Source organism: Maylandia zebra, linkage group LG18, assembly GCF_041146795.1.
Source record: "Maylandia zebra isolate NMK-2024a linkage group LG18, Mzebra_GT3a, whole genome shotgun sequence".
Classification (NCBI taxonomy): Eukaryota; Metazoa; Chordata; class Actinopteri; order Cichliformes; family Cichlidae; genus Maylandia; species Maylandia zebra.
This window is the reverse complement of record NC_135184.1, coordinates 5,014,432-5,036,945: the sequence shown is the minus strand read 5'-3', so window position 1 is coordinate 5,036,945 and position 22,514 is coordinate 5,014,432. Positions and strand designations below refer to the sequence as shown.

The window sequence follows — 22,514 nt, the reverse complement described above, 5'->3', positions numbered from 1 at the left end:
AACTACAAAATATCCAACCAGGTTTTCTCAAACACGTGCACAGTTCATGTTTTAGCTCAGTTTTGGTCACATTAAAAAACTTCCAAAGCACCAGACAGCACACAGTCGAAGATGGGAGCTTTTGATGGCCTTCAAAAGAGATTGAGACCAAAACAAAGCAGAAAAAATGCATGAATGTTGGAGTTGATTTATCTGAACTGACTCCAGTGAGATGACGAGGCTGCTTTGTGTCTGCTGGATGTTGTTCAACTCTAAAAGTAGTTTTGATGTTTGGCCAAAACTTGCACACATTTAAAGTTCGAGCTCTCTGCTTCTCTCTGTTCCTTTCAGCCATCATGTACGTGATGGGAGCGCTGGGCCCAGCAGCTGGCTACCTGCTGGGTGGAGTCCTCATCGGCTTTTACGTGGACCCCAAGACTGTTGTCAACATCGACCAGAGTGATCCCCGCTTCATTGGAAACTGGTGAGAAGAGTCTGCCATGAGCCCATCGAAATGTAAAATATGTGTGTATGTTGAAGTTGGTGGGTTTTTTTATATAAATTTCCATTAAAGCAAATACACTCTGTGAGTATCACTACTATTACCAACACAGTAAGTTAACCATTTGTGTCTTCAGTGTGATTCACTGGGTTTAGTGCTGAAGCTCACAAACGGGGCACTGAAGAGTATCCTTCGAGTTTTTATCCCCAGTTTCTCAGAGTGTTAGTGGTAAATAAACTGTATTACTTAAGTTTCAGTTCATTAACACAGTACAGTTCAGTAGTATCTTTCTTGGTGAAAGTGCTAGAAACACACTTTAGTTGGTACCTGGGGTGGATTCTAAGTTAACCCTTTGGTGATATTCAATGGCTCTGCCTCGGAGACGAGCAGGATTATGCATCTAGATGCCTTTTTCAAAAATTTAATAAAAAGTTAAATTGTTTTGAGGTTCCATTTTGACCAATACTTTCCTCCTTTTCTCCAAATATAGCCAAATTAACGTGGCTGGTGAATGCTGCGCCGACTAAAAATGGAAACCAGAGAGTAAATACAGATTATAAATGTACATGTATCAGAAACGAGTCTAAAGAGATTTAATTCTCCAAGTCTCAAAACTTTGAAAGATCCAGTATTTACAAATTTTGGTTCTATTTGAAGTGGTGATGGTGGAGTTATGTGTAAATTAGGGGTGCAACGATACTCGTATCGATATTGAACCGTTCGATACAGTGCTTTCGGTTCGGTACGCATATGTATCTAACAATACAACATTTGTAATTTATTTTATCAACTTTCCTTCTGACGATGCTGTCTGTGTTGAGCGCTCAGTGAATCTGCGTTCGACTACTCCGCCTAGGCTGCACTGTCGAGCGCAGATCCACTGAGCGCTCAACACAGACAGCATCATCAGAAGGAAGAGCGCAGGGCAAGCTAGCGAGACAGAAGTTAAGCTCTCCTTGCAACATGGCAAATTGAACCTCCCCCACCCTCATTCAGATCTGGCGTTTGGAATTATTTTGGTTTTCATGTGACGTATGACTCTGAAGGTAAGCGTGTCATGGACTAAAGTAAAACAGTATGTTGGATGTGCCACGCAATGCTCAATTACATGGGTGGGAACTAGTGTGTTAGCGCAGTTAGCTCGTTAACGTGTTGGCCGTCTAGCCCCACGCACAGGGCGATCAGGGGTAGCTTGTTAACGGAGATTTGCCGTGTTGTGGCGTTAAGGTCATTTCAACGAGATTAACGCTGACAGCACTAGTGGGAACACAACGAATATAAACTGCACATTTATGCCGACATCATCCTAGTGCAAAGATAAGTGGAAGCAGACAAAAACAACGAGCATGCATGCTACAAACTTTACCCGAGTCATTTAGACAGCCGTTAGCACATGATTCTCCTTATGGGGACCTGATATGTTTAATATTGTGGCGATCTCAGACAAGGGGTCCGTTCTTCGTACCTCGCTTACTACATCCAAGATCAAATGACACATCCAAGACCAAATCATCGCGCTAACTGTGAGCCCGCTAATCCGGTTCCCCGAACACACCTGCCGTTGACGATTAGTACAGCTGGACGCAGTAATGTGACATCACTGGGTGGCCCAACAGGGGCTACGCATCGATAGTAGAAACATTGATCGGCAACCCTTTGATTGGTCGGCGAAAATGTCGAAGGAGCGCGCTCGGTATTTTTCGGCAGCAGAGCAAGAACTCTTGAGTGAGGGATTTCAGGAGTTTCAGAGTTTAATCAGAACGCAAGGGAACACTGCAAAGGCTGCAAAAGCAAGGAGAGAGGGCTGGCAGAAAGTTGCTGACAAATTAAACTCGTAAGTAATGTAATAATAACAATAATAATGGAGTGGATTTATATAGCGCTTTTCAAGGCACCCAAAGCGCATGACAATGCCACTATTCAGTCACTCTCACATTCACACACTGGTGGAAGCAGCTACGGTTGTAGCTACAGCTGCCCTGGGGCAGACTGACAGAAGCCAGGCTGCCATATTGCGCCATCGGCCCCTCTGGCCAACACCAGTAGGTGGTAGGGTAGATTTATCATATCACACCATATTATCCAATATTATATTACATTATATTATAATATGTTATATTATATCCCCTTTCACATTAGAGCCACAACAGGACCCACTAGAACATGGGAACAAGTAAAAGTGAAATATAGGAATATTCTACAGAATGGTAATATTTATCACTTATATTGCCTTTAGTCTCTTGAAAAGAGACCCTGAAATAATCTGTTTGTTAGTTTATAACAGCAACCAAGAAAAGGGCAGAGCAAAAAAAAAAAGACAGGTGGTGGTCCTGCACCCCCTAGTCAACAAGTTGGTTAAGTGAATAATACCCTCACGGGAAAATCGATATCTCTCTATGAGCACACTGTCGCGTGTCGTGAGCTAAAGGATCCTGTCTATCCCGCAATATACGCTGAATTCTGAGGACTCTCCTTATCAATCTTGCACCTTCCGCAATGGGTGGCTCGCGTAAACGGACAGGACATGGCTGCGACAGGCTTCCCAAATCCACCTTCGCTTTTATAGCCGTGGTCTCCCATCTTGATTACACGAAGTAATTTGCAATTACTACTCTGAAATATGAATTACATCTGTAATAATCACATACATGTAATAGAATGTTAATAGTACATTTCCCTTTTTTAGGAAATGACCTGTATGTATCTGTGTGAAATCAATAAAAGGATCAAGTACTGCATTATCTTTAATTACATTGATAATATTTATTTATGGTGAAACAGTGGTAAAATATCGCTGTTGCTTTCGTATAAATGAAGCGGACATACCTGCGTGGCCGCGATCTAATCCTGTTTACATAAAGTAAACCTGCTCCCGAGCAGGTTTACGCTTACGGCTCTGTTGCTATGACAGCAAGTCCCGGATGAGCTTCGGGGAACCGAACGATCCAGGATCACGCGAAATCGTCAACAATCAAATCCAGCTAACTTACTTAGCGAGGTACCAAGAACAGACCCAAGGTGGAGACGGAGGTGTCGTTTGGTCTTGCTTTCCGTGAGCTAGCCAGGGAGCACAGCCGTTTATTGACATCTGCAGAAGAACACTGCCGCTAGCTAACTGCTCAGCGCGGCAACCACACAGCAACAACAACAACAACACACAGGGCGCCCTCTGACCCCGGAAGGACACACCGTCGCAGCGAGAGGGCGTCACCCGTCACTATGGCAACATAAACAAAACATAACTGTACAAACAGAACCCCGAACAGCCCTGACCCGCTACATAGCCCCCACCTAAGGGGTCAGTCGTCCCCGACGACCCCATTACCCCACACAAAGTCCTGCAAATGTCCAGGTGCCTTCTTTTGGCGCACCGGCCGGTCACGACCGGCGGGGGAAAAGTCACTCGGGTCAGAACATGGGGTGCTACCATCATCCCACTTCTGACACCAATGTGGCGAGCTCAGACAAGGAGGAGACGGAGGTGTCGTTTGGTCTTGCTTCCCGTGAGCTAGCCAGGGAGCACAGCCGTTTATTGACATCTGCAGAAGAACACTGCCGCTAGCTAACTGCTCAGCGCGGCAACCACACAGCAGCAACAACAACAACAACACACAGGGCGCCCTCTGACCCCGGAAGGACACACCGTCGCAGCGAGAGGGCGTCACCCGTCACTATGGCAACATAAACAAAACATAACTGTACAAACAGAACCCCGAACAGCCCTGACCCGCTACAATATGCTGCTGAGAATATAGCCCAGAAGAAGCGGATAGTATAGCTTTTATTTTGGAAAGAGCCATTTCTCTGTAATAAACTCTCTTTTCCAAAGATGAGTGATTCCTCAATCAGATACAGGGCTCGCAAAATCGCTAGCCCGACGTCCCGGTGCTAGCGATTTTTCCAGTCGGGCTACCAAAATCTACCTCTGCCCTGCCCGTCGGGCTATTGTAGGAAGGAAAATATATGTCAATGCTTTTGCATTCTTTCGGAAATGTAGCTGGGTAATTATGTCATTGGCATCGATGAGCCACTGTCAATATGTGACATATTGACATCGCGTTTGAATTTGCGCTTGTTTTTTTGCTTTCACTTTGCAATCGCACGAACTGTGTATAGAGAGCGACAGCACTGATTGGTGAGTGATGATAATTTGTGCACCAATTCCTCTGACATGGTATTATCAATCGTTAGCTTACTATGCAAACATGACAAGTGAAATCTCCCGCAGCAAGCTTAAACATGTGAGAGGTTGATCGCGCAGAGAATCGCTGACCGTTATGTGTGTGTGTGTGTGTGTGTGTGTGTGTGTGTGTGTGTGTGTGTGTGTGTGTGTGTGTGTGTGTGTGTGTGTGTGTGTGTAAAAGCAGCAGGATATATATTTTAGTTCTGCTGAGCCAAATAAGACAGGTCGGGGTGAAGAAGTGACAGCCAAAGAAAAGCTTAGCACAAAACGGAAAAGTTATGACAAATCAGACTATAAGGCAAAAAGAAAGTGCAGCTTTATGGTTTCATGGACAAAAGAATTTCTGTGGCTGCGATATGATGAGCTATATAACCGGGGCTGCACATAAGTGGTCCGCAGGTGCGCATTCGCTGTCAAAAAAAAAAAAAAAAATACGCGCACAAGATATGAAGTTGCAACGCGTGTTTGCATACATAAGATTTTCTGGAGGAGGACAGAAATTTGTTTAGAACTCTTAAAGATGTCGAAGAAGCTCCTTTAAGCAATTACTTTGGTGTTCCTCCACCTCCAAACAAATGTCAGAAGGAGTCCGAACCACAAAAGAAGCACGTATTCTCGGAAAAGTGGTTGCAGGAGGTGAGCTGGCTTCAAACAAATGATGAACGCACAGAGATGTGGTGCGGAATGTGCCGTGAAAATCCCACTCTAGCGGACAAAAACAGTGCTTTTTATATGGACGCGCGCGTTGCATCTTCTTATCTGGTGCGCGTCTTTTATTTTGACAGCGAATGCGCACATGCGGACCACTTACGTGCACCCGTGTAAATAACATAATGTTCTGTCGGGTGTGTTGTTGGTTTTCTCTCGATTTCTGAGTCGACAAGCGCCTTTGTTACTGGGACCAGTCATTTTAAGAAAGGCCCCCATTAGAACCCATGAGAAATGCAAGTAATGCATTATTGCTCAGTCTGCAATATCTTTCCCAGAACAAACACCAATTGCAAATAACATACTAAAAATAAACCTGAAAAATCTGTTTAGAACAGCTACTATGTTGCAAAGAGTGAACTACCACTGGCAAAATTTAGCAGTCTTTGCAAACTTCAAAAAGCAAATCTTGGTTCCACTTGTCACTTACCCGTGATTTCAGTGGAAATTTCAAATTCAGGATCTGACACAGACTGATTCATGTCCTACACAGTTCTTACAAGTTCATAGAAATTTCTGTTCAATTAGAACCAAGTATTTGAGTTGATGATTGTAATTTTTATACAATGTTGTAATTTGTTTTTCAACAATTTTTTGATTAATGTTTTGTTTCCTTTACAATATTATACTTTAATGTATAATATTGTAAAGGAAACAAAACATCAATCAAAAAATTGCTCTCTTTTTTTATTCGGGCTACTTAAATTTATTTTGGGCTACCAAAAACTGAAGAGTCCCTGCCTGAAGGGCTACCAGGGATTTTGAAATTTTGAGAGCCCTGAGATATATTTATTTTTTTAATTACTTTTGTTTCAGCAACATTAAATTTAAAAACTGTACTTTTGAGTTAAAATATATATTTATAATTTTAATAAATGACAAATTAAAAAGGCATGAACATTTTTTTGTATCGAAAAAATATCGAACCGTGACACCAAAGTATCGAACCGAACCGAACCGTGAATTTTGTGTATCGTTGCACCCCTAGTGTAAACGTATGTCAGGAAAAGAAGCTCACATGCTTTCATTAATGAATGATTAGTTTTATTTATAGTTTTCTGTTCTGCAGATTTTTTTTATTTGCACTCTAATGAAAACAATTACATAATGGTACATTATAATCAGCTGCTTCTCCAATGGGTCTCTCAACTACATTCCTGCTCTGCAGCCTCTGAACTTGACGTAAGAGCTCATGAACCACCCGCTGCAGGTTCTGGTTAGAGTTCACTTCCACACCAGAATGAGCACTACTGCTGGCAGCTATGGTGGAGATCCTTGGAGTACATCTAACAAAGGTCATTGCAAAACTAAACTAGCTGGGGCTAGCTGCTTAGCAGCAACTCGGGTCTTTTACTAGTGAATTACAGCTGGCTTAAACTGGCCTCCTGCTGTGCAGAACACCATGATTTTCTTTTTTATGTATAAAAACTACAACAATTGGATGAATGTATCTTAATAACCTGCTATCACCCTTTCACTTGTTACACTTCTAAAAACATCTTGGAAAAAATGCAACTAAGTTAAAAAGGAAAAAAGAAACAGAAATGCTACAATTTAATACTTATGTCCACCAATTACAGAGTCGATCATTTATTTGCTGTATGTGACTCTAACAGTGTCGCATTCTTCCTGGTACAGGCTGTACTGCGGGAATATCTTGTTCTCACGGCTTCCCCGTACTGTGGGTGCAGAGATGCAACGAGACCAACGTAGCTGTGAGCGCATCTGTGATTAAATGAGTCGCAGGACGGACACACTTGGGCGGCTCTGTATGATAGACTGGGGCAGTAATAACAGACAGAGTGTACTTCACTCAACACCAAATAATAGGACTCTGTTAAAGTCTGGAGGGGTAGAATACACTTTGTCCCTGTTCGTCTCTGTGTTAAATGTGTGAGAAGAGAAGGAAACCTCTCCCAACACGGTCGCATCTGAAAACAAACTCCGGGTTTGAATCCTTCCAAACCAAGATGTGTTTGGTCCTTAGGTCACGTTTTCGCACATATCATCCATCTGAAAATCTGTTGTTGTGTGTGAGATGTGGTTAGTCATCTATTTAGAGCTCTCACTGATGCCTTCCTCTGACTGACAGCATAATCAGTGACTCACAAGCTAACAGCCACGAGCTTTCTACATGAATTATAGGTGATGATAGCAGGAAGATGATGGTGTACCAGTTTATGTGCATATTAATGAGGCACATGAGATAATACCAAGTCTGAGGTTGACTCTTTGGTAGCAAAAGGAGTAAAAACGGACTCAGAATTTAATAAAAACATGTGTTTTTAATATTTTACTTCAATAATCTCTGGGCTGTGTAGGTGGAGCGGGTTCCTGCTGTGCGCCATAGCCATGCTGCTGGTCATCTTCCCCATGTTCACCTTCCCCAAGAAACTGCCGCCCCGACACAAGAAGAAGAAGAGGAGGAAAAAGCTGAGTCTGGACGACCTGTCCAGTGACGACGACGTCCTCAAGGAGAAGAGCAACAACAAGACCCAGACGGTCACTTCGTCCATGGGCTTTGGCAAGGACATCAAAGGTACTGGAAAATCGATGATGTCAACTATTAGAGGAGTGTTTCCCAGAACTATGAGGGTGTGGGCTGTTTAAATATAACTCTTTAGTTCAATTTATTGACCTTAAAAGACGAGTTCAGACGGTCTTTCAAGTCTAATGAATGCAGAATCCAAGTCAGCCTCCTGTAATTGAATAACAGAGTAGAGGCTTATCGTGTAACTGCAGCTACCAGAGAAGAGAATAAAGCAGGAAGATTTCTACTATTAAGAGCCGTTTCTGAGAAATATGTTACCCTAAAAATCAGTTTGGGGCCACAAAACATATTTCAGCATTATAATGATTATTCACAGCTTATTGAGTATAAATAACCCTGTGAGCATGTCAGTAATTCATATCGTATACCACATGTTTCTACTCTGCAATCCACAAACTTTTTATTTTCATTAAAGTAACATTGGGGGTTTTTTTGCATTTAGGAAACGTGACTAAACCAAAGAATTTGTCAGTTTTATTATGAAACAGTTGTAAAGTAGAGAGAAACAAAAACACCTGTTAGCATTTTTAGGCCTACTTTGAAACAAAGTAGCTGTAACGCTAAGATGTCCCCTGTGAGTCCCAATTAACCACGTTAAAATTGTCCCAATTTAATAATTAGTAACAGGAACAGGATAATTAGGAGTAATTTTGACTGAAAGCATACTGCTAAGCCAGCAGTGTTGGTGGTCAAAGCAAACATGTAGATGTAGTTATATCACTGTTAAATTCTGACTTTCCTCCTTGACTTTCATTCTTTTGGATTTGGAATCTGTAGCTAGTCAGCAAAATTAAGAGAATAAGTAACCGGATGATACATGGAGGCAATGACACGCAAAATATTACAACTTTTTTTCCAGTACACAACAGTATCCAAAACAATAAATGATGAAATAATTTCCTTAATCACGATCATCTAGTTTTCTTTCAAAGCCACGCGGTTCCACTGAGAATGGGCTAAAGAGCTTCAGTTTCGAGACGCCCGGGTTAAAGCAATAGCTACACTTTTAGTATAGAGAATAACTTCTACAATAGGATTTTAAAATAGGATGGGTACAGAGTAGAAAGATATAAAACCATCAGTTATATATCTCAGCACGCACAGCAACAAGTGAGGCAACAACAGATGGTTTAGAGCCGATCGTTGTCCACAAAAGTCCTGTTTTTGTTTCGTGTTGACCCTGCTGAAAGCCACAAGCCGAAACAATGAAATGACCACATACTACATTTGTTGCTGGACCTTTAATCTCTTCAGGATTGCAACTAAATAAAAATATACTTTTCGCTACATCGCGGTAGCATCTTTGATGATTTAAGCAGACTTCGGTGTTGCTCAGGCAGCTCCTCCTGAAAAGGTTTGACAGCAAAGTCAAGAGAACATGTTACGTGTTACTGCAAGCTTTTATTTTCTTCTGAGTGCTGCAAAGTTTGGAAAAAGAAGTCCAAATGGAGTTGGTTTCATTGCCCCTCTTCACAGCACTGATTTAGGAACATTTAGCCAAGGGGGTGGTTAAAGTTTTGATTTGAAGTGCCAAATTAAGGAAGTAGTATTGAAGGCTTCAATTTTAGCTGTTGTTCGTGATTGTGAGGATTTTTACAGGCAGCCCTTGACGGGCTAAATGGTTCTCTTACCCCCGTGTGAAATATTTCACATTTATTTACAGCCACTTTTTTCCCAGTTGAGTGGTTTTATTTATTTTGTGATAGTACAGCTCTGTTTGTTTTTTTGTCATATTTTCTGTACTCCTGAGAGTAGAAAAGCTACTCTAAACCTGTGTGCAGTGAACAGCGTGTGTGCAAATGTGTACAAATTTTGACAGCGTGCAGATTATGAGGACAGTTGAACTAGTCTGTCTCAGCCATCTGTAGTTCAGACTGAATCACAAACGGATTTGCAAAAATCAGAAGGGTTTATTTTCACTGTTGTGACGCTGACAGAAAAAAACCCCAAAAGCTTTACTTTGTGTTCATGTTTTTTTTCTTCACCCTCTTCCAGACCTACCTAAAGCCGCAGTGAGGATCCTCAGCAATGTGACCTTCTTGTTTGTCAGCCTGTCCTACACGGCAGAGAGCGCCATCGTAACTGCTTTCATCACTTTCATCCCTAAATTCATCGAGTCTCAGTTTGGGATCCCTGCCTCCAATGCTAGCATCTACACTGGTGAGTTAAATGTACACATTTTAAAGAGCATTTCGCCTCACCATCCCACCTCTGAAATCCTGCAAAGACTGAAAACTGGTCTCAATAAATCTGTTTTTTAAACTTAGAATTTATTTCTCATATTAAATGAAGCCTCCTGTGATTTTCCTGCAGACAGCATGCAGACAGACCAGAATATTCATACGACATCCAGGGCTTTAATTTGTGCAACTGCAGCGCTGGTTTTATCGGAGAGCAGAGCCAGAGAGGCTGTTACCCTAGCACTGCAAGCCAGCACATTAATAATAAAGAAACTGCTGTTCTTCAAATGAAGGGGGCACCTGGGACGCTGAGCTGGAGCACTGAGTGCATCACACACAAAACATTAAGAAACACACAAAGATACAAGCACATTAATGTCCTACATACACTCACAGTCACACGCCGATGCACATGCACACTTAAACGGGCATACAGGCTAATACTTTAGCTTAAACACAGAGCGTTTGAATGCTTGTTGTGCTGATTTTCTGTATTTGATCTGAACAACAACAATCTAGATGGATAAATAGCATTTCAATGTGTTAACGCATGGGTTTCTTTTTTGTGTGAACTGTCCCTTTAATTTGAAAATCCAACCTGAGGCGAATGCTGCCTTGTATCAGGCGATCCATATAGAAGTGTACAGTCCTGTTTAAAGCCATCCCGTTGTTGTGGCTGATAAATAAAGCAGCTGAAATGAACATGACACTCGGGGCTGACGACCTTTTTTAGTGGCTTTGGTTATTTTGGTAGACGAGAGCTGTTTGCAGTTGGACCACATGTGGAAGTCTGCGTAATGCTGTTGTTTATCAGGTTTGATGAACTCTGCACATATGAAATAGCTTGCAGGGTATACAAGTCTGTAAGAAGGAGTGCTTCAATTAGAGCAGGGGTGTCAAACATATGGAGGCTGGAACCTGTAAACTGAGAGCTGATTGGGACATACATTTGACATTAAATATATGTGCTGTGTATGTGTGGCCATTAATGTGACTCTTATTCACCACTGTGGGCCCTCATGAAACTGACTTGGACTATTTTAGGAACTGAAAAGTCAGAGTGAGGTCATTTATGATTCCATTTCATCCCAGATTTAGGAAGTTATTTTGTTACTGGAGAAAATATAAGGCTACTTACAGCTGCTCCCTTACTCATAGGGATAACTCCACAAAGTTAAAGTGTTTCAGAAAACATTCGTCCATTGATTCTTTTTTTGCTGCTTACATGAATCACAAGGGCGGCAGTCTAAGCAGAGATGCCCTAACTGGTCGCCTCCTCAGCCAGTCGTGTCCTGTCTCCAGATCTTCAGATTGTAAGGGACAAATTTATGATAGAAATTCTTTTTATAGTGAAAAATATCAGAACCGTACACACAGTGGAGTCAAAAATGACCCCACTCAGTCCCTCTAAATGATTCTCACTCTCTGTACGGATTATTCTTTGCTTTGAATTTATCATTTTAATAAAAAGAAAACGAGCAAAAAACAAAACAAGACTTTGCCCTTTTAAAAAATTGATTTTGATTGCTGTCGTCAAAGAACAGCACATCATTAGTCACACTTGTAGGTAACCATGAGTCATCTGAACTTTCCACACAAAAAACTCGATTACTGAAAGCGGAGTTTATAAACACCCAACAAACTACCGTAGTGTTTTTCACACTGGTTCTGCATTAATGTTGTTTATTCCTTTCATTCCTTTTAGCCACATTAGTATGATTTTTCTCCAGGAAATTACATCTTGTTATCAGAAATGTTTTAGTGTTTGAGTTGCATAACTGTCTCAGCTGTAGGCGGAGTGGGCTGTGAAGCCTGTGATTAGAACTGCCACTCATATATATTTTCAGAATATGCCATCCTCCGGTGAGTGAAATAAAATTATTTCTTGGGAACCTGCTCAAGAGTTTGTGAAGGTCCCAGGACCCCAATTTGGTATCCACAGCTGTTCACTTTAAGGGGCCTGAGTGGGTAGAGCAAAGCAGGAGCCCCCACCAGCCTGGAGTTACGGCGCTTTCCCTTCCCTCATTCAGCAGAATAAGTAAGATAAAGTGTAGGATATAATTTTGTGCCCACGTCTTTAGAGTTAAATCCACAGTTTAGTGTTTTGTCCTCAACTGTGGAAAAAAAATCATACTCGGTTTTTGCAGTTTAGTGTCTTCTGTACTTTAAAGCTTTAGTGAAAGCATGTTGATGTTGTGTAGCCACACTTCTTTTAGCTTTAAACCTGCGATCATCAAGAAAGAAACAGAAAATTCACCCACTGATCACTTGAAACTGTTCTTAGAGCCCCAAACTGATTTTGTTATCAGACACTACGTTGGACATTTGAACACAGGTTACTTTCTTTAGGAGCCTGCCTCAAGTGGCCTTTAGAGGAACTGCAGTTTTGTGGCACTTGCACATATCGGCTTCTGAGATTTTGATGCTTGGTTTTGGATTTAAATGGCCAGTCAGTCTGTAATCCACGTGTCTTTAGTCATGCTGGCATTGTGTTTAACATTTCTAGAACAATCTTGAACGTAGGGCAGGTTTCATTAAGGAGGAAGCATTGCTTACAGAGAACCAGACAGTGTGGTGAGCTTTTAATGACAGTCACTTAGGACTGAACAGATCTGGGGACTCCCTGAGGCTAACGGCTGGGCTTTTACCCTCGGGAACTACATACCTTTATGGACTTTTTCCTGTTATAATTCCCATTTAACAGGAATGCACACGTGATATATTACACATACCAACTAATTACAACTTGCAACAGCAGTGTTTTTTATGTGTTGTTGGGTTCGTGATATAGAGTTAAAAAAAGCATGGAGCCGCTACTCTGAGACAGAAGCTTCCTCCGTTAGACTCCATCTTCCAAGCTGAGAGGACAGACAGCTGCACAGGACACATTATCTAACACCTACTGAGTGAAGAGAGCATCTCTGCTTGGGTTAGAGGCTTCACTCCCTCCGAGGCTACCCACACTATAAATGTGTGCTGTCATGGCAATGCAAGGCTGCCCGGAGGCGGATGTTGTTGTGATCGCTGCGTTTTCTTTAGGATCTCATTGAAGAGAAAGCGATAGCTGCAGTGGCCACAGCTACACAGTGTGCCGCCGATTTGATCTGTGAAAGTCCAGCTTGAAAGCGAGCTGAGGCTTGAACGATAAACATATGCTTTGCTCACAGAGAAAATCATCTCTGGCCCTTAGTCCAGATAATTTACCCGCCTCATCAAACGCATTGTAACTATAGAAACAAAGTGCAGTGCGTCATACTCTGAAACGCACACACGGTAAAAAGAAAAAGTGAATTCCCCACAATGTGCAGCCGCAGGTTTAATTGCTACAGGATTAGTTTATTTTGACTTCATTACCCTGGTGAATTTATGGCCACTTGGTGGCAGAAAAGCAGCACAACCAAACTGAATTACCACGTCTAGTTTTTATGGCTAATGAGTCTGCAACACGCAGCGTCCTCAAAGACTCAAATATGAAGTAAAATTTCAAAGACAAATATTGCAGTTTCTTTAAAGGCTACGGAGCCCCCCAGGGGACATGGGAGAAAAAAAAAATTAGGGAGGAAAAAAAAAATTAGGGAGAAAAAAAAATTAAGACGGACTTTTGCGAGATCTCGCAAAAGTATTGCGAGATCTCGCAAAAGTATTGCGAGATCTCGCAAAAGTATTGCGAGCGCTCGCAAAAGTATTGCGAGCGCTCGCAAAAGTATTGCGAGATCTCGCAAAACTCCAACAATGGCGGCAGCTACTTAGTTGTAATATTACTCTTTCTGGGTCACAAAATACACTTTTAAGATATTTTGAGGCGTGAATGTAGTTGTGTAAACGTCAGATACCTGCTCGGTTTACAAGACATCACATATTTGCAAAAGTGCTCCGACGTTTTTGGAGATCTGACACCCACTAGCTCGAAGCTAACGGGAGGTCGAGACCTACTACAGCCGGGAGGAACACCGCTTTCCCGGCACATCGTGCCTCGACCTCCCGGTCGGCTTCGAGCTGGCGGCCACTAGCTCGAAGCTAACGGGAAGTCGAGACCTACTACAGCCGGGAGGAACACCGCTTTCCCGGCACATCGTGCCTCGACCTCCCGGTCGGCTTCGAGCTGGCGGCCTCCGAAGAATGCGGCTAAAACCTTTGCGAGATCTCGCAATACTTTTGCGAGCTCTCGCAAAAGTCCGTCTTAATTTTTTTTTTCTCCCTAATTTTTTTTTTCCTCCCTAATTTTATTTTCCTCCCTAATTTTTTTTTCTCCCATGTCCCCTGGGGGGCTCCGTATAATACGACCCCTTTTTTCCTCCAGTGAATTATCAGAAAGCAGGTCAACAGACAGAGTCCCAGTTCATTTGTCTGTTCCTCTTTGTCACAGATCTTGAATTGCTGCCGTTTTGGTATTGAAGCTTTGAAAAATCCCATAATAGAAAAGAGTCTTTGTTACTTTGTTATCTCCTGTATTGATGAAGCTGTGAGACCCCACCTCCATTTGCCTCATTATAAACTTTTCATAGTATAAAGGTAAAAGTTTCTGTGGCTGCAAGTTATTGTAATCTGCTGATCCTGAGAGGTACGGGTAAGACTTTTTTCCACATTTGATTATTTCTGTTTGCTTGTCTTTGTCTCTTCAGGTGTGATTATTGTACCCAGTGCCGGCGTGGGGATCGTCCTGGGCGGCTACATCATTAAGAAGCTAAAGCTGGGCGCTCGCGAGTCGGCCAAGCTGGCCATGATCTGCAGCGGCGTGTCCCTGCTCTGCTTCTCCACGCTGTTCATCGTGGGCTGCGAGAGCATCAACCTCGGAGGGATCAACATCCCCTACACCACCGGGTAAGGAGAAGCTGGGCGGGTGAAACCCGGGGAGGTGGTGGGTCGTGCTGCATCACAGCTGACGAGGAAGACCGACGTCACTTCGGCGTCAATGCCACTTCATTCATGTCTGAATTGAGTCTTTACACTGGGTCTGTGTGTGCTGTTCCTGCAGTGATGTGGTTGTGGAGGATGTAGAGAAACACTCAAAGGATGGAGGAGACAAAGACGAAGCTAAGAATAAACAGACAGAAGTAAAAGAAAATCAGACTGACTGAGGAGGAGGGTTAAAGAAACTGAGTAATGAAAGCGTCTGAAAGAGTGAAGTCAGCCAAATAGTTCATCTGGTCGTTTAAACACATGTAATCTGTTCCTGCCACTTTTCTCAGCCTTATTTCGTGTCCAACTTTGTGTAATGTTGACCTCGGCCCTGTTTTTATGAGCATCATCTTCGAGCCTCAAAAACATGAGAGGCAGCATCCTCCCTACCTGGATAATACAAAGTCTTAAAATGCAGTGAGGTCTCTGGATTCTGGTGGGCTTTGATTTGATTTCACACACTGTTTATTTACTTTGGTCCAAATCAGTCGATGAGTTTGTAAACGTGTAGATTTTCCCCATGATTTGGTTTCTTTTCACACAGAACAAACTCCATAGAACGTAGCGTTTTGTGGGAACGAACAGATGAACAGAATCAACTTTTGGAGGTACAGGAGGTGTTTAGCTCAAAGTTGGCTTGGCTCACGTTCACATCCCTAAACAAATTGCTCTGAAGTTTGTTAAGACATGACTGAGACCTCCTCCAAAGGATCTCTGTGGATGTTTTCATCAGCACCAGAGTGATGACTGTGTTCACACCTGCATCTGTGAACCGCACCGAGAGGAAAAAACAGCCCAGAGTTTGATTTAAACAGACTAAACAGCGCAGTGTGAAAACACACTGATAACAACACAAGACATTTTGTGACAAAGTTTTTCTGTGTGGCGGAAAAACTAAACATCCAAACACCAGCCTACAAGCAGACAAAGCTCTTGCAACGTGCATTCTTGCACTTTGAAGTCATGTCCAGAACATTTATTACAGCGTTTTGTTGGCCGATATTTGTGTAAAGGACTGATGTACTGCCTGTTGCTAGAGGCAAAGACCAAAAGTACATCTGTACAAGAGGTGGGCGATGGATTTTCTGGATCTGTGAATGGTTCCCCTGTAAGGCAGGCATGAAACTTAGTCACAGACACGGAGAGTCACAGACGCCCTGCACGGGTCATCATTCCTGTTACAGTTCACGTAACGTCCAACTGAAGGATGCACGCATAGTCGGTGGCACTAGCATTTGTCACTTGGACCAGAGTGGATCCTAGAAACATCTTTAAGACTAACAGATGTTTAAGACCTCTGCCAGAAAACAATGGCGATGTCACGTGATCCGAAGGCTTATGCTGCCTTCCTTGTACCTCACAGGTTATAGGTCGGATTTGGAAAAACGGGCGGTGACTTGCTCTGAAGGTGGAGCCATTCAGCCATCAGTGCAGCGCCTGAGTACAGCACAGTGTATATATTTTTTCTCAGTCTAATAATACAGCTGTAGCACGTTCACTGATAGAATCCAGTCGGTTCTCTGTATAAGACTTTTTTGCCTAGCTGCAAATACTGTGTGAACAGTGAACACAAAGTTCAGCAGTTATACTTCCAACTTTGCACTTGAGATAGAAAGCAGCATTAACTCAGTCGGTGTCCAGACTGAAAAGTACATCGTGGTTATAATATCATTATAGGCCCTGCTGCTTGCACTGACAGTGGCTGGTGTTGTAAGCAGGCTATAAATAGTTTAGTTTGCTTGTTTGCTAATGTTGCTGACATGGTACTGTAATGAAATGGTGCCTTCATGTGTCTTAAAGATGATCAACCAAACCTGGAGGGCTGGCTGATTGTGAAATGCTCTCTGAATGATTTCATTCAGCCCAGTTTGTCACTTATAACAGACTGTAACCATAAACCTCTGCTTTTCACTGTAAAGGGCATCTGCAGCTATTTCAGTACTGACTTCCAGTGACACAAAAATACATTTGTTACCTACAATCACATGAAGCAGAAAGTTTTCCCCTATTTCTTTTCTTCTAATTGTTTCCTGTCACCCGACTGACGTATCAGTGACGTCTGCTCCAAACTGGTCTGTTTGTTCGATCTTAAAAATTTAGAAAATGTCAGAAAAAATTGGCTTCACGGTTTTCCAGGTGACATTTTCAAAGAGCTTGTTTTATCTGACATACAAAAAGTCAAAACTCTTCCATTAAAAAAGGTAGAAAAAAACCTCATGAACCTCAGGAATGTGTTGGTTTCTCAGCGTTATTATCTGTTCATTTCCTGTACTGCATTTTTTAGCATTATTCTTATTCAGAGAAACAGAATAACTTCTTGGCTGTTATTTATTTATTTATTTATTTACTAGGAAACCTTGGTGGGCATATCCTCCAGCTTTATAACTATATAGCCTTTATAACAGCTAGATGGTTACTGAAGACAATTAGCAGCAGGTTTATTTGTTGACAACATAATAGAAAAAAAGAGATTTTATCCTTCAGAATAAAATATTTGGCTAATTTTCTTAAAATGTTATAGCTGCTGTAAACCGAACAAACTCAAATCTTTGATATGAAGCCATAATAAAACATCTTTTCCCCTGCAATCATCCCACACAGTTCTGAAGTTCATTTTTAGTCATGTTTTTAGAGGCGGCACAAGTTTTTGGCCAGATCTGCTCCATTCAAGTCTGCAGTTTCATCAACCTGACAGCCCTTAGTTGTTTTTTTCAGCACCTCCCCTGGTGTCGTTCTTTTGCTTCTCCTTCCAGATGTAAACTTGGAATCCTGACTCTTTCCCTTAAACCGCAGACATCCGTTTGCCGACTGCAGCGTGGCCTTTCTCCTGTTTAATCATTTCCCGGTCTGACCGAGTAGGTGGTAGTTTTCATCACCCCATCTGTGGCTCATGTCAGGGAGGAAGCGAATGTTCGGATGAGTGCAGGATAACAGATAACGAGCCAGTGAACGGAGGCGTTTTCTTTTGCACAAAGCGTCCCTGAGAGCGATTACATGGCAACCGTGGAAAATGTCCAAGGACAGCTTGGAAGAGAGGATCTTTGGCTGCGTGCCCTCTCTGTTTTCTCTCTCGTTTGTCCCTCTGGTCTTTTTTTATTTCCCTCTGTGAGTCTGTCTGTCCCTTTCGCCCTCCACTCTTCATGTTTAATTCTTTTCGATTCCCTCCCTTCTGTCTCCTTTTCCTCGTCCTCTCTCTGCTTTTTCCTCTTGTTCGTCTGTTGTGTTTTGATGACAGCTGCGTCCATCCAACCCTACTGCTTAACTTGTTGTGAACAAAATAGATCAGGACGTGCCAGCTTGGCACAAACCTTTACATGGACGAAGGAAAGAAGAAATGATTCGTTTTTCTACGTCTAGGACCAAGGCCACTGTGACCTGAAAACAGCTTGTTTTGCCCATAACTTAAGAATTCTAGTTTTTCTTTTTGGCTTTTCCCAAACACGTCAAATCGTCTGAGTGTTCAGTGAATTTCTTTATCTGTCAGATTTCTCTGAAGAAGATTTGTAACTTTTTCCTCACGCAGTGTCATCATTACTAAATAAAATAATGGAGAAATGTACTGAAAGTGCTCATTGAAAAGCTGTGATGACTTTTCCATCAGCCTGAGCTTTACTTTGATGCTGCTTATCAGTAATGTGTTAGACAAGCAGTCACTATGCGGATCAATGCGAGCAAGAAATGAGCTTTTACACAGTGTTTAGTGTAATGATGTCGCCTGTTAACAGACTGAATTTGACTTAATGCCACTAAGTGCTGGGATTAATTTGTTTTCAGTGTTGAACACTCAGAAGTGGAATAGCTTTAAAGGAAAATAACTGTCTAATTAAAAAGGTTCTGTTTTCTCCCTTCAGACCTACACTCACTATGACGCAGAGGAACCTGACCGGAGGCTGTAATGTGAACTGCGGCTGTAAAATCCACGAGTACGCTCCGGTCTGCGGCTCTGATGGCATCACATATTTTAACCCCTGCCTAGCTGGCTGTGGCAGCGTGGCCAACGACAGCACTGGGGTAAGAGGCCACGATACCTGTGTCTTATTTTTTTAAATGTTGACACTAAAACATCTTAAATTCAGTCTAAGATGTATTTTAAATGTTTTGTTTCACTATTTTCTGCCCACGGCACGTGGTTTTCTCAGCTTGACTGTTGCTATTTTCAGCTCATGCAGCTCCGTCCTCTCATCCACAGGCAGGTCGCGGCAGATGGCCGCACCCCCCTGAGCCCGGGTCCTCCTGGAAAATACTTCCTGTTAAAAGGGAGTTTTTCCTTCCCACTGTCACCAAGTGCTCGCTCATGTTAACTGGGATTTTTTTTTCTGTATTATTTTAGCAATTTACCTTAAAATATAAAGCGTGTTGTTGTGATTTAGCGCTACATAAATAAAACTGAATTAAATTAAAGGATCAATAAGCTCATAGCAGAATTGCTACTCCACCTACAGCATTGGTCCAAATTTAATCAAACTAGCACAAACTAAAGGTCACGTATGTCATTTTTACTGGCAACAACCTCTGAACTGTGATGGAGTTTGGTGATGTTCTCAAACAGTCATGTTTGCTGGGTTAGCTTCTTTAAACCATTCAGCTTCTTTTTAAAATTAGAAACAGGTTCTAATTTGGTATATTAACTGATGTAGAAATTCTATTTTTCTGTTCTTTTCAAATTAATAATTGCATTTAGACAGTGTTCTTGAACTTAACTGTTACTTTATAAATTATTTCGAAGTGAGATGGAAGAAGGTCTTAGTTTAGATGTGCTTTTCCCTCAATATTCATTTTAAAAGGATCCTCAGTTTAACTTGTTTGAACTTGTAAACACTACGGGGTAGTAGTAACCTGGACACTATCCTGGCGTTGTATATGTGTGATTTCAAGGCCAAAAACCAGAAGATTTTAATAATTTTGGCAAAAGAAGCAAAATGTTACCAAAAAGTTCCGTTTAATTCATTTTGTTGTTATTATACAAGCAAAGCCAACACAATGATATATGCAGTATTAATATGTAGGTGCAGCGCAACACAACACAGTAATGACACGACACAGTAACATAATAGAAAAGCAAAAACATAAAATGATATAAAAGCGGATAAAAAAAATAAAAAAAATCATGTAGATTAATATAAAGAAAATAAAATAGCAGATTAGTGACTTATAGGTAATCTGTTGTTACTGATAAAGTGTCAGAGTGTGGCAGGTTCTGATCCAGTGATTATGTGTGTTACAGTGTGTGACTGAGTTCAGTGCTTATGGTGCACATGATTGGAGAGACAGATTTACAGGCCGGGAACAAAAAAATCTGTTCCTGAGCCTTACAGTGTGAGACACTGGTACTGTTTCACACTCAGTGGGGGATCAATGTTGAAAGGGGGAGTGGGGTCATAGTTCATGTTACACGCATGCAAGGTAAAGCGTTTCAGGTAGCAGTCTTTAACGGCATGTAGCGGGTGCCAACAGGACGCTCTGTTGGTTTCACTAACTGCTGCAGGTGCAGTGATTGTACCAAGCTGTTGTGCAAGATGTTACCGTGCAGTGGTAGAAGCTGTCCAGATGGAGCCTTTTCAATCTCCTCAGGCAGTGGAGGCATTGTTGTTGCTTATCAGGAAGTATATAGAGACCATGTCAGGTCCCCAGAGGCATAGAGACCAAGGAACTGAAAGCTCGTTATGTTCTCAGCTTTACCCTGTTGTAGATGGGGCTCTGTCTACCTTTTTTGGACTTTCTATAACATTAAGATCAAGGTTTTTGTTTGAGTCAGCAGATGCTGGATCTGCCCTCTGTAGGCCATGTCGTCATTATTAGACGGAGGCACTCGGATAGGTTTGAAAGAGTAATAAAAGGCCTTTATTTTCCCAGTGCTAAAGACATTCTCACTTCTTTTTAGCAGTTACATTAATGTCTAAAGTAATAACATTATGAACCATGTATCTAAACTTCCATACGTATCTTCATTTGCCCTCCAGATCCGAAACTACTCCGACTGCGCCTGCGTTCAGAGCCGGCAGGTCATCACGCCGTCGACTGGCAGTCAGGGCAGCAACCAGCTGCAGCTCGTCATCGTCAAGACCTACCTGAACGAGAACGGCTACGCCGTATCGGGGAAGTGCGACCGCACCTGCAATACGCTCATCCCCTTCCTCATCTTTCTCTTCATCGTCACGCTCATCACTGCTTGCGCTCAGCCCTCCGCCATCATTGTCACCCTCAGGTACGCCTTTATGAATCACTCACTGTGAGGAGGATGGGATGTCAATGTTTTGTTCCAACTAAAAGTCGTCAGCCTCTTTGGTTTTTAAGTACCGGTAACTGCCTCTCTGCAGACCAGGTGTTCTTATCACCTTTCTGAGAAAAAAAGAAACAATTTTCTATTTTTGTAGGAAATGAGTTTTCAAAAATAATCAAAAGTGGTGGAAAAGTTGAAGAAACTTTACTGACTGTAGACAAACTGTGAGAGTAAAGGCGACACTGTTGACTTACTGGTTGATCTACATTCCCTCTCTTACCTTATGGACAGCTGGCCTGCAAGGAGCCAGTTGAGATGGTTTAGGCATATGAACAGGATGCCTCACGAGCGCCTCCTAGGTGAGGTGTTTTGGGCATTTCCCATTGGGAGAAGACCCCTGGGATAGTACTGGGATAGTGCTGGCTTGGGAATGCCTCAGTATTCTTCCCAGATCAGCTGGAGAGGTCTGGGCATCTCTTATTAGACTGATGATGTGACGATGAATTTGAACGTGAACATTTCTTCTTTCATCCAAGTGGCAGTACTATCAAACTGTGATTTCCAAACTTTATCAACTCAATTCCCACAAAGTCTTTGAACTGATTTGTCTGATGGAAATGTATGCATTTGATAGATATTTCTGAACATTCGACAAATAAAAATGTTAACATCATTAAAGGATTCAGGCATGGGGCCATTTTCGATTTAAAAATGGATAAGTGGGTCTTTGTTAAGTAGATTTGTATCACGCAGTAGGACAGTCAAGTAAGATGAACATAATAAAGCCAAAAACACAGATATTTGTTGTGAATGAGCAGAATTGTTGCTGAATCACGTCTAAGCTGATCAAGTCTGCCGGCATCAGTCTTGTTATCTTTATCTGATAACAAAGCTCTCCTGCTCTCATCCAAACATGGTGACGTCTGTGTGCAGAGTCAGCAAACTTTAGAGTTTTATCAGAGTCGACTGGTGAATCCCCGCCCTTTTAATGTCCCTGTAACCCACTAAGATTAAAGGTAATTTGGCTAATGCTTGAAAAAAACTGTAAACATAAACATGGTTATGTGCCGTCTGTGGTGAAAACACTCTTAGCCAAGTCCACAGATCAGTTCCCATCCATTTGGTTCATTTTTACTTTTGCTTTTTTTTTTTTAAGAATTAACCGTTTTATTTTTCATAAATATGGCCGTGAAGCTTTTCGTTTCTTTGGAGGATTTTATTGCATATTACAGACCAAGAGGTTGCACAACAGGCATGGATGGTGAATATTTATTCGAGTTGTGAAGTTTGAC

At 42.0% G+C, this 22,514-nt stretch overlaps 1 protein-coding gene across 5 annotated transcripts in view; it reads left to right on the top strand.

The window, feature by feature from the left end:
• The window catches only part of LOC101476808 (solute carrier organic anion transporter family member 5A1), a 55,148-nt gene that overhangs the window by 21,435 nt on the left and 11,199 nt on the right, over window positions 1-22,514 (top strand). For all 5 annotated transcript variants that reach the window (XM_024799869.2, XM_076877163.1, XM_076877162.1 and 2 more), the window contains exons 2-7: window positions 331-463; window positions 7,694-7,911; window positions 9,919-10,083; window positions 14,726-14,924; window positions 18,854-19,013; window positions 20,963-21,207. In XM_024799869.2, coding sequence (XP_024655637.2) covers window positions 331-463; window positions 7,694-7,911; window positions 9,919-10,083; window positions 14,726-14,924; window positions 18,854-19,013; window positions 20,963-21,207 — 1,120 coding nt within the window. The remainder of the gene's footprint in view (window positions 1-330; window positions 464-7,693; window positions 7,912-9,918; window positions 10,084-14,725; window positions 14,925-18,853; window positions 19,014-20,962; window positions 21,208-22,514) is intronic.